General features: G+C 42.8%; 1 protein-coding gene across 1 annotated transcript in view; it reads right to left on the reverse strand.

Annotated features, from left to right (window-relative positions):
* Positions 1–3,982: 3,982 nt before the first annotated feature.
* The window catches only part of megf6 (multiple EGF like domains 6), a 59,361-nt gene continuing 50,037 nt past the window's right edge, over positions 3,983–13,306 (reverse strand). Inside the window, 9 exon segments of the mRNA XM_061046282.1 lie at positions 3,983–5,698; positions 6,118–6,246; positions 6,416–6,544; positions 7,725–7,853; positions 8,055–8,183; positions 9,186–9,314; positions 10,455–10,583; positions 10,828–10,956; positions 11,058–11,189. Coding sequence (XP_060902265.1) covers positions 5,619–5,698; positions 6,118–6,246; positions 6,416–6,544; positions 7,725–7,853; positions 8,055–8,183; positions 9,186–9,314; positions 10,455–10,583; positions 10,828–10,956; positions 11,058–11,189 — 1,115 coding nt within the window. The 3' untranslated portion in view covers positions 3,983–5,618.

The following is a 13,306-nucleotide window of genomic DNA, read 5'->3' on the forward strand; positions in this document are numbered from 1 at the left end:
GCCGACGTGGGCGGACATTGTGGCTGCGAGGGTTGGAGGTTCAGCGGCTCCATTGTCCGCCAACCAGCTCGGGTGGGGGGTTGGAGAATTGGGCATGACAGTGAAGATGGCTGGCGCTGACACTCCACATTTACAGTGCTCCTGGCACCCTAATGGATGGGGTGTTTTCTTAGGGCCTGTCGTCAGCCCTCAGGGCTCAGTGGGGCGTCCAGCTTTGATGAGGTCACCAGAGGTCATGAAGTGTTGATGAGGTCAGCACAGGTCGTCCAGCTTTGATGAGGTCAGCTGCAGTGATGGTGTTGGCCTGGAACATAATGGAGTGGAAGTGATAATGGTCCTGAGTATGAATTTTGCCACCTGTGCTATTATGGACAAATTTCACCCAAAATGGTCATGAGAACATGTCAGAGGTCATTCCAAATCATCACTTTTCTCCAAGTTAGTTGGTAAAGTAGGTAATTTAGAGGTTTGTAGCAATGCTATCTCCAACTGTACATTGACATGGTGAACTTCTTAGCATACAGGTTCCTATGGATCTAGCAGATATGAAAGAAAAGTTGTTTTTTTTGTCCTTGTTATAGTGCTAATGACTTCTATTTTTGCAACGCATGTCTAATGTATGTGCTCCAAAATATTTATGCAATACTGTAAGTGCTACTGAGGAGCAAAATACGAGCGAGAAAATTATATAGCCTTGAGAAACAGGTCTTTCCTGTTATCGACACAGGGTTTATCCAAAAGGGAAATAACTCATGTACTCAGGCACAATTAAAACAATGTAGAAACAACCCTTCAACTAGCTTTTAACAAACAAGAATTACACCTTGACTACATCTGGGAAGTCACTTAGCAGGATGATTCTGCCACCACCCCTCTTTGGCCCCGCCCACGCTGCAGTTCAAATCGCCTTTGTAATTGCATCACGGACAAAAAAAAAAGTCCAAAGGCACAGCCTCTTGAAAGAACACCAAAATATCATGAATAGACAGTAGTGTGTATGAAGCCTTTGTATGCAAGGAGGGCGCATAAGTGGGTTTGGCAGATACACATTCAACTGATGTGTGTGTGCTGGTTTGATCAGTGTTGATTAGCAGATGCCAGTGTCACCCATGTATCCTCTCACACTTAATCAACACGCTGGGACGAGTTATTGCCATCATTAACCCAGAGCTTTTCATAAAGGGCTCAGTGTGTATTGAAGTGTGGCTGGCAAGGCCCTGGGCGTGTGTGTGCATTTGTGTGTGTGTACGTGTATGTGTGTTTAAAGAGCTGGGGAAGTCGGACAGAAGAGCGTGCATTAGTCAGTGCAATCAGTTCTAGGTAAATGTGAAATGTGTGTGTCAAAGGAGCTCGATCCCCAAGCTGCTGTGTCCTGACTGTGTGTGTGCGTGCGCGTGCGTGTTTGTGTGTGGACGGGTGGGCACACTGTGGGCACCGCTCACAGGGGCCCGGAGCCACTCAGCTAATGGGGCAGCTGGCACAGCCTCAGAATCCATCAGACCTCATTATGGCTCCTGTTCCGCCACTGTCCACTTTTTCTTTCCTCCCCTCCGTCTTTCCTTTCCTCACCCTCACCTCCCTTTCCTCTCCTTTGCCAACCCTGTGTGGCATGTAACTGCCTCGCTCCCCTCACTGGAACATACATCACACCCCCCAAAGGAAGAGAGACGGGCCATCACAGCTGGCAGCTCTCACAATGATTGACTTGGCACCCGTGCTGACTCAGACGCCAGGGGAAACATTTTGGTGAGGGAGTGTATAGCCCATGAGGAGAGGTGAGGAGATTAGTGGGAGGGGGGGTTGTATAATGTAGTACTGGGTAACACTTGGCATAAGTGGAAAGTGTGTTGGGGGGGACGGGACTCCACGACTCATCACATCAAGTTTTTGTTGTGTTTACAGTCCTGGTAGCACTCCTACGCTGAATTCACTTCAGTGTGTGAGTGTGTGTGTGTGTGTGAGTGTGTGTGTGTGTGAGTGAGTGTGTGTGTGTGTGTGTGTGTGTGTGTGTGTGTGAAGCACTGTGCCTTCTTCTTCTCTGCTCATCTTCTTTTCCCCATCCCATGCCCTATCCCTTTTAGAGAGCAGCAGAGCTTAAGGTTGTGGTTTCATCATTACACTGTTTGTTGTTCCCCCTGGAGGCTGCGGGTCATTAGTGTTATTGATGGACACTCAGAACAGTCTCGAGAACAGACCGGGACAGAGTGGAGCGGTCGTGCACATGGTTTTAATATGACGAGTGTAATCAGGACAGGCGTGGTGGCAGAACCACTTGGAGCCCGCTGCTCAAATCATCTCATTCTTTGCTCATGGAGAAGATTAGAAAGAAGCTCATCAAGAAGAAGATTGGGGTTTTGTCCTGCTAGTGCAATAAAACAAAAACATGTATGACTCACTGTCAGGCAGTCTGATTTACTTTATTATGCCTATTATAATTTACATCAGGCCATTGGCTCATTATTTTTTCACATTGAGCGCCATCCAGTGGTGAGTATTCCAAACTGCACCTACCTTAATATAGTTTGATTTTCAAATTGTACCTATTGGAAAAACAATTTCACATACTTATATGTTATATGTATATATACAAGCTGTGACATCATTTCATGCTGACACATCAAACTGAAGATGACTTCACATCCAGAGTGTGGGAGAGTTCCTCGATACCCATCTTTTTTTGCAGCGTTCACATTTATTTTCCCAAGCAACGACCGTACAAATGGTGCAAGACGAGCTGAAATGATTTCCATCTCTCAGTCTTTTTTTTTTTTTATCTGATCCGACAGCTTCATCAGCCCGGAGTTCAAAACTGTGTGGCCTTCTGGGAGTTGTGGTTCAATGCAGAGGGGCAGAAATTATCTCTGGGACGTGAAGCTATGGCAGTAGAGTGATAGAATCTGTTTGGCAAAGAGTGGCATATGCTTAATTGGGGCGAAAAAGTACCCATGATGAGATCTGCCTTTTTACGGGCTATTTCATCGACAGTTTCCTGCACCCTTTTTCGCTCTAGTTTAATCCTGATAAGCCTGCATTGCAAACACTAGGCCACTTTTTCCCTGCACAACCCTTTAAGCACAAAGACTATCTTTGTTTTTACACTCATAATGAGACTAAAGTGGCTACCAAATGGCTGAATCAGCTCCTTTCCCTGTAAGCCCTCTGCATACATTTTCTTTTCAGTACAAGAGTTTTTGGGCTTGCAAGATCTTCATTTGTAGCACCCTTGGGTCTGCTGTGGCACCCAGCGTTTGTATGAGGGGCTGATGCAGCGATGCAGTGGCCACCCAGAGCTCCATGGATGGATGGCCTCTCTGGGCCTGTTTGACTGGAAACAGGTGTGTGTCATCCGAAGATGAAGGCCTGGCCGATAAACATTATTGGAGAACATCTGCTGCCTGTCACAACACAGGGCGAGCGGGAGCGGCCCCCCCATCCATCAGCCACACCGGAGAGTGGGTGTGGGAGGGGCTTCGTCCTCTGCTGCTGAGACTGTTCACCCATCACTCACCCCGGGGATGCTGGATGTGGGGGGGGGGTGCATGTTCAGTCCAGGCACCTGCCTGCCTCTGCCAGACCAGAGCCGCCTTTGGCCGATGGAGGAGAAAATGCTCCAACGCACTTGAAAAATGCTTTTGGGACAATGGAACCACACACACACACACATACACGCACACACACAGGAGCAGGGACTTACACACACCTTACACTGTGATCTTAATGCTTGACCCCCTCTGGCTGATGAGGGACGTCTGGTTGTAGCCCAGCGCAGTGACATATCCACACACAGGAGCCCATAGGTCTCAATGACAGCTGAAACCTCTCTCCCCCTCTTTTCCTTCCAACACCTTACTTCTCCCATCACACCATGTTACACTCCGTTCAAAGCAAAAATTCTAAAAGAATGGGTGTCAACAGGTTGTTTTTACATTTTATTTAGACAAAATTCAACAGAAAATTATAAAGACACAGTCAGGGGAAAAAATTGTGTTTTGCAATTTTATACAGACATACTGTGACCGTATATATATATATATATATATATATAAGAACAGTAGGTTACAGCTCATAAAGATTTCACTGACCTGAGATATGATACAAACACAAAGAAAAGAACACCTTATATACCAAAAGCACATTAGGCTAAATGTTTAACAGCTGTGATTGTAGAATTGTAAACCTTATCTTTTGAAAGGTATTGCAGCTAAAGTATTTACATCAATTGTATCATTTTCCATAACACTTCAAATCTCTGCATCAGCTGCTGACTCAGTTAACAAGAAGTGCAATGCATGCAAGTTTCTCCAACTGTATTTCACAACCAGCACACCCGTGATCAATGCCAATAAGGAGAGAGTGTGAAAGGCTCTTTATGGTAACCTGATCATGTTAAATTCAGAAACAACCACAGAAAATGTAGGGATAGAAAGACTACACAGATGTATTTATGGACAGTTGTATTGACAATAAAATCACTCAAAAGGAGTCCATTCTTATGAAAGGATCCCGTAGTTGTAAAATCTACAGGTTGAATATGAATATGTGAAATCAGAACAAAAACTTTTATCAACAAATTCTAATCCAGGGGGGAAAAACAGGATAGTGGACTTGACATGTAAAGGAAAAATAATTCACTCATTTGATTAAGTTGTATTCAATATAACAAAGACCCCCCCTTCCCTATAAATAAGATTTGATTAGCTTTACCAATCATTAAACTTTGATTTAATGATTTGAACACTGTTATCTTTGAATTGTTGGTGGACACATTTTCATCTATTTTTATAGTGGGGAGGTGAAATTGTACAGAATGTGCTTTAAACCTTTAAACAGGCAGAAACCTCAAACAGAACCAGACTCATGTTGGACAGCCATCTACCTAAACTGTGTTGGGCTTCTAAAGTGGGATAGAAGGACATGCAGACCATTAATGGGTCTGGTGTCATACATGCCAATCCTGGTCCAGTGTGTAATTAACACAACGTTCAACCTTTAAACCTTTTGAATTTTCTCAGTCAATAGTTCCACTCTAAGTTAAAAAATATATATATGTATGTCTAGTACTAAGGTATAATGGCTGTATTATTGCTGTCTTCCTTTGCAGTTTCCCATAAACTCTAAATCTGTTGAAGAGGAATTGAATTGTCATCAGAGAAATGCTTGCTATTCCAATGTGCTAAATAGGATGTTTTTTGGGGACACACATAGGAAGGGCTGGTTGTAAAGGTGCTTCAGTGAAGAGAGAAGAAGGTCTTGACATGTCGTTTTCAAAATGCCTCTGACAAAGAAAACTACAAACTCTTTAAAAGTCAAACTGGAGTGACATCAACCTCTTCCAATTTGCAGCATTCATAAAGGTATTTGTGTAGAAGTCTGTGTTTCCCTGGCGATCCAGGGGTTTCTGGTCCTTTGAGGCCCCTCACATTTCAGGTCCATGTCCTGGGTGAAAATCTCCAGCTCCAGGCTCAGTGATGGAGTGCCAGTTCATGACAGTTGAGCTCCACTTTCACAAAAACATCACATTGCAAACATCACCTTTACCAAGATGATCAGTTTAAAGCTCCACAGAGCCAAACCCCGGAGTTTGAACATCCAGTTAGGAGTCCGTACCTCTGCTTGGGTTATGTGGTTTTGCTGCCTGCCCTTCTCTTTCTCTGGGACACAGAGGAGTTCAGCGAGCCTGCTGTTTGGTGCAAAACTGCTGAAAAGGAGAAGAAGGAAAAAGCAAGAGGACATCAGCACTATTCGAAAATCAAAAGCAAATGTTCTGGGTTTTTTTTTTGGAAGAGAAGTAACTGGTACGTAGACTCCCATGGGCTTGGCTTTGAGGAGGTAAAACGAAGACAGCCTGGAGGCCAGCGTCATGCTGGGTGCAGATTAAAATAACTGTCAGGAGACAGGAGCAGCTATTGAGGGAGACAGGGTGACACACAGAGTGATGGGGCTCAGCCTCGCTCACTTCATGACACAGTATTTCCCCAAAGCTGCTTCAGCTTTACAGCCTGTGACCTTGTGTGTGTGTGTTTAAGTGTATGTGTGTCTGTGTTAGTGTTAGCCTGGCAACCCTAGAGAGAGAGAGAGAGAGGTAGAGTGTGTGTGTCTATGAAAGCTTAGGTTTACCTTCACTGCAGGTGGGACCCAGCCAGCTGAGCGGGCACAGACATCGTCCGCTCAGCCCGTCACATCGAGCCTTGAGGGAGCAGTGGCACGGCAGGGAGCAGTCAGGACCAAACCGGCCTCCTCCGCAGTCTGAGACAGAGGAGACAGAGTGGAAGGGAGGGAGAGATCAGAACAAGAAAAGCACTTCTGCAGGACAGACTCACATTGATAGAAGAAGGGTTTGCTGAATTTAAGCATCTACTTTTGATTTCCTTTAACACTTCTGATGAAGTTCGGGTTCCCTGAATGTGACCTCTACCTTTTTCACACCTCTGTCCCGTCCTTCCTGGAGGACAGAGGCAATGTCCGGATGTTGGGTCACATGGGGCCTGACCATTACAGTCACATGACTGTCCACAGCCCAATCCAAACCTCCCAGCATCACACCCTATAAAACAAAAAAACACACACAGATACACACATACACATGAGCTTTTATTACTCTATTTATGAGCCTTTTCATCGTTTTTATCACAAGCCTCGCCCTCATTCTTATAGATAGCAACAAGGGTTGGCTTTTGGCTCATTTATAAACTTTGTAGAAAGAAAATGAAAAAAGGATGGAATTTACTGGTAATATAAAGTCTATGTTAACAAACCCATACATTTATCTCATACCTTTTGACAAACATGTCCATGGTAAACAGCTCTATAACCTTTCCTTTATTAAAGATTCTAAATGTCAAATGGAACATAAAATTATTTCTGAGTCGACATGCGTTCAGGCAGATGGAAGACAGCTAACGGGACAACAAGTCAGGGGACTGTCCTGCCGACAGCAGGAAATTAAAATACGATGAGAGCATCAGAGAATACCAGCAACAGAGATGTTGTTAACAACCCCACTTCACCATAGGAACAAGCTGCTACGTGTGCTTTGTTTTGCCTTCCTGCCATTTAATTGGACAAATACCATCAGGATTCTTGTCTGTTTGCTGTCTACTGTCTGCCTGAATCCATGTGACTACAATTAAGTAGTATTAAAGTGCAAGTTCATACAGATCAACTTCACAAGTGCATGTTGTGATGAATATCTGCATACACACTTCTCAACACAGAGACACATACATTTAAAAGCCTTGTGTGTCGGTGGAGCCTGTGGCTGCCTTACAGCTGCTCTGCAATGCTCACTCACATCTCCTGCTGGGACTGAAGTGGCCATTTAGGCCCTCACACTGCGGCTGAGAGCCCCGAGAGCAGGTAGGAGGCCACAAGGATGTAACAGGAATGCATTAAGCAGTCAGGAAACACCTGTCTCTCATCAAATAACCAGCCTGCTTTCCTGCCCACCTACCTGCTAGCCCTGTCTGTCTGTCTGTCTGTCTGTCTGCCAGAGCACACTCACACCAAATCCTGAATTCATGTATGCTCATGTCTGTCTGTGTTCTGCTGCAGTGAGCCATCCAGGAGCCGGTTTATTCATGTGTGCATACGCTTCTGTCTTCATGCTGAAGTTTCACTGTAAGTATTTTAAAAACCTTTGAAAACTTGATTAATTGGATGGGTTTTTTTATTTAATTTTGAATATCTTCCACACATCATGCCCAGAGGTATTCGAATAAACTCACGCGTTTGGCATTGTGGCCCATGGTAGCCTGGTGGACACACACATTGGCCTGTCTCATGGTCACATGTCTGCCCCACTTTGCAGTCACACGTATGGACACAGTTGACTCCGAAGAATCCAGAAGGGCAACCTATGGGACACACAAGAAACTGAATCTGTGGTTTATTGTTTCAGAATTAGAAATGATAAGAAATCACGGTGTGACGAGTTTGATCCAAGTCAACGGTCTTCACATATTTCATATCTACAGCTTTTAACAGCAGTGTCACAGAGACTGCTGGTAACCTTTTCATCAAGCTTCGTTTTGTATTATAAGTGAGTGTTTGCATACTGTGTTGACAGGAGTGGCCGTAGTATCCAGCAGTACAGCTGCAGGCGCCAGTAAACCGGTCGCAGGTCCCATTGTTTAGGCAGGAACAGTTGTGTGCACAGTCAGGACCATATCTTCCAGATGAACAGGCTGCACACACAAAGACACAGTTTCACAATTTTAATAAAACTATTCTGATTCAAATTTCGGTTAAAATAGCAAATGTTGATCTTTACAATATTAATGTAGAAGCCATAATGTGTATTTTTGCCTCAGTTGATTATTTGTTATATTTTGCTCCTTTTATGGGTGTTTTATTATTTCCGGTAATTAGCAGTGGGCGTGGTTTACTTTATTTTCACCTGTGAATTTGGGGTGGCGGGAGACTAGACAAAGGGGGTGAGTGAGTTTGAAATATTTTCTGTTGACCATCATTGTTATCTTATCATCATCACCTTTATCATCATCATTGTTTAGAAATACTTTTTCCCTTTTTTGGTTTTGTAAATCTACAAACATATCTGGACTTTTGGAATTGTTTATACGAACGAGTCACAGGTACAAGCCCACTAAGTCTCTGTGCGGCATTTTTTGATCTTAAGCCGCCACAATAATTCAAATGAAATGTCCCTTTAGAAATATGGGTCTGATCTCTGCCTGTAAGTGCCCTACTTTGTATTTAGCTCTTTAAAAAACATGTGACAACTTAATGGTAAATGGACTTGGGCTTGTATTGTGCTTTTTAAACTCTACATTCATACACTGATGGCAGAGGCTGCTACTGTATGTAAAGTGTCCATCAGTATTAACTCGACACCGTACTGCAGGAGCTGGGTATTGAACCCTTGATCTTCTGCATGAGGGACAACTGACTCTACCATTAAGACAAAGTCGCCCCTGAATCAAGAAACAAATCAGGGTGAGCTTGCACTTACCTAGATAATGACAGCGATTCTGTGAGGGGTGTGTTTGAATTGCATTAAGGTTGGCTGCATTCCATTAGAATATTCATATTGCTTCCTGGCAGAGTGTTGAGGGGCTTTCTTTATGCTTCAGCTGTTTGTTGATGTTTTGTGTCTGATTTCCCATGAATGGAGCACTGTATTGATTAGATCAGATTATTTCCTGTTGTGTTTATCTGTGCTCTTGTACCTGTCTCACAGCGAGGTCCGGTCCAGCCCAATCCACACTTGCAGGACCCATGCACAGGGTCGCACAAACCCCCGTTCTGACAGCTGCATGTGTGTCTGCACTGCAGGCCATAGCGCCCCCTAGGACATGCTGTAGAAACATTCAAACCATATCAGGACAAAAAAAAAAAGGGACCACTGGCTTTCCTGTCACACCAAAACTGCACCACACAGACGACACACAGAAACAGCATCCTTCTGTCTCTTTCACACACACAAACACACACACACAAGATTGTGCTCACCACATTCATGTTAAGCAACAGGGTCATTACAGAGAAGGCAAAGTAGTCTAATTTGGCACTGATATAAAAGAATAATCATGTTTCTATGGGTAATTTAGATTGAGAAAACAATAAGCAAGCTATCCTCATTCCCCCTGTTTATTTGTGTGCCTCCTCGCCAAATCCAGCGACACGGAACACAGAGAACGAGCTACTTATAGGTTTCTGTAAACATTCAACAAGAGGAACTTAAGAGGCGGTGTGTCCAAGAACATGGAGGCAGGGGGCTAAAGATGAGAACATTTAACACAGGCAGCGGTGGAAATCCCCACTTGCATTGTAGCAGAGCCGCTGATAATGGGACCGATAAGAAAATCACCAACTCTGCCTCTGTTTTTCCAGAGAAAACTGCCCTGTGATCATCAGCGGCCTCGCACAGAGGAAGTGAAGAATTTGTTACTTAATATGCAGAGAAAAAAATGTTCCAAAATGCTCCCTCATTTGGTGGCCGGTTTTCACTTTGCAGTTCGTCCTTTTTCTAAAGAGTTCATCGTTGGTTCTCGTCTGATACAAATCAGGCTCAATGATGACTCAAGAAAAGGTTTTATGGAAAGAATCCATTAAAGATCATATGTGATATCTGTAAAACAAATTTATTGAAAGTTAAATAATTTATTTAATTAAGTTAATTATCAGATTTTTTTCCCTCCTTGCCTTAAAAAAATGGTGTCAGATAGCAATCTCTTTGCTTAAACTTATTATTTCAAATTAGATTACTCTGAACCAAACTGTATTTTAGTAGTATATACAGTTTTTATTTTTATTTTATTTGACCTAATTTGTGTTTAATTACAACAGCACAGAACAAATAATTGCCATTCAATATTTCATTTAGGCATAAAGAGTACAAATTAAACTTTTAACTGATTGATCGTCATAAACAACACGGTTTGGGGTGACATGGTATCTCAGCAAGTGTTAATAAATCAAAACAAGCAGAGTGTTACCTTGTTGGCAGGACTGTCCCATCCTACCAGGGGCACAGATACATCTCCCAGTCACTTTGTGGCATTGTCCTCCCTCCCCACAGGAACACAGCTTAGCACAGTCCTTTCCATAGTAACCACTCGGGCAACCTGAGTGAAATAAACAGATTTTCATTCACAAAAATGAGTTCAAATCATAGATTAATGAAGATAAATGTCATCAATTCATAGGCCCTGTTTGTAGTCTAAAATCACTGTTGATCAGAAGTTCATATAAAACACAAAGGAGACCTAAACGACCAGCACATCCACAACAATACCTAATTACTATCAAGACAATGAAGTAAGACAAGACTCATTATCTCTACAAACAGGTGCTGCTTTCTTCACTAACTTGAGCTGCAGTTTGCTCCAATGAACCCAGGAGTGCAGTAGCAGGTCCCCGTCCTGAAGTCACAGCGACCACCGTTGATGCAACTACATCTGGACTTACAGTTTGGCCCAAAAGTCCCTACTCGACACCCTGAGACAAACCATGGCAAAGAAAGAGGTCATTGTCATGCTCTTAAAGAAACAGCACACTGGTTACAATACATGAACGTTTCACCATCAATCATGACTTACGCTGCTCACAGCGAGCCCCGTAATAACCAGGAAAGCAGCTGCATTTCCCCGTCACAGGGTGGCACAGCTCTTGGTCTCCTGAACATTCACACAGCTGGCTGCAGTTCTGCCCGAACACGCCGGCAGGGCAGGCTGAGAAAAAAAAACATACAGAGAGAATTTGTTTAGATATAGAAACAAGTGGGAATTTGATTTACAAGGTCAATTCTGTGAACCTTTAGAGGCATGGATCATTGATCTGTTTGCTCTTTGAAACGAGGACCTGCATCATTCAAGTTTTGTGTTCTATCTTGAGGATTTTGCTCCAATTCTTTATTTAAAATGCTCGCCAAAAGCTTTTTCAACGTACAGGGTTATTCATTTTCGCATCAACAAATTATTAAACGATTGAACATGCAAATATAATTCTGGTCAGGATTGTCCTTCTGAACATGCTCATGACGTTAACAGGCGTCCCACAACTTTAGTAAACCCTCTGGGATAAATACAGTTTTCTAAGTAATGCTAGTCAGATATGAAACAGGTTTTTGGTTGTGCAAAAAAAACATACTTTTGCACATAATATAAACAAGTTAAGAAATTGGAGTGAAAACACAAATACTAAAGTTTAAAGTAGACAAATAATGTTCAACAGCTTGTAGTTATCATAAGGGACAACAGGATTTTTGAATAACACTTGATCTTTGAAATCCAGAAATATGTTTTTTTATTATTTGCAAAACCATAAATATGCGCACAAAACAATGACCAGCTTGGAAATGTAAGCCCACACACAAGTCTTAAAGTGAGTTTGAGAAACATTTATGAGATAGCCTAAATACTGAATTCATTTGAGTCAGTTGAGACAATCAAAGCCGTCGTCAGATCATTGAAGTACATCAGAAAAATGACTGTACGTTATCAGGCTTTTAAAAGTAAAACAATTCAAGCAACAAGCAACTATTTGAACACAGGTACAGCTGTGGAACAAAAGTTTATAACATGCTTCTTGTATCCCTAGAATAAGAGACACAAACATGAATGAATGAATGCTCAACAATGCAGAAAAATCCCCAACATGATTTTAAATCGTAAAATTGTACAGCTATGTCTCGTTTTGATGAAATGAAGGAAACATCATTTTAAACACTCAGTCGTTTGCAGGCGAGCCATTTTTCCTTTCTTCTCTTCAGATTACTCTGTGGACATACTGGGACGTTCAGCTTTGACTGGTAACAAAAAACAAACTCCCAACAACTTCCCCTGGTGTCCAAAACCCAGATGGACTGGGAGAAGACATTCTTTCACACACCCTCTTCTGCATACATACGCAAACGCTCATCACACAATAATGAATGGAGTCTATAGACGATCAGTCATAGCGAACAAGATGAATCTGTGAACCGAACATGTTTTGGGGTGAGACCGCAGCACTCAGATACTCAGTCAGGCAGCAGCAGGCAGCGTGGGGGACAGATAAGAAAGAACTCCAGACTAAAGAGGCAATTACGCTGCTGTCATTATGCATGTCTGCCTTCCAAAAGCCCTTATCCGCCGCCAAGGAGACAAAAACAATGCCTTCTGTTTTACTTGGCAACTGGTGTGTAACGTTTATCAGATGTCTGGGGAGTGAATGAGGAGAGGAAGGGAGCTGAGGTGGTTAGGCAGTACAGAAGAAGGGTGTAGTAAAGCTGCTTGTCCAGAGTCCTAAATGGTACGGTCTAAATAAATGAAATATTAGCATTCATTTCTGTGACAGTCCTAGAGTAGAGTGCGTTTCTTGGAATGGAATTTATGATAATCTTTCCCTGGAGGATGACTGGAAAAACACATTTTAATCAGTGTTAAGAGAATGATTCTTGGTTATTTATCTTGGTCTTTACTCCCATGATGCCTTGCCTTCAGTGCTTCTATCGCCACGGTACACATGTCAGCAAAATGGTTTTGAATGAGTACAAGTGCTCGAAACAATGTGTCAGGGCTTATGTGAGGTCCTAAAGTTTCAGAGATTTAAAATGAAGCACATCAAAATGATACGCTATGGAGCTATCGTATCATTCATCCTAACCATTAAAAGACAACATTTAATGAGGGAAATATTTGTAGTTCTGCAGACTAGTTGCCAGGCTTTTGCCGAGATACACTTAAGCCCCGTTTTCGCCAAGCGGTCCGGTTCAGTTTGGTTCGGTACCATAGCCATTTATTGGCGTTTCCACCGCTAAACGTGGGAATGGTACCAAAATAAGGGATCCGTTCCGTCCTACTTTTCT

The sequence above is a fragment of the Labrus mixtus genome, chromosome 9, assembly GCF_963584025.1.
Source record: "Labrus mixtus chromosome 9, fLabMix1.1, whole genome shotgun sequence".
NCBI classification, from domain to species: domain Eukaryota; kingdom Metazoa; phylum Chordata; class Actinopteri; order Labriformes; family Labridae; genus Labrus; species Labrus mixtus.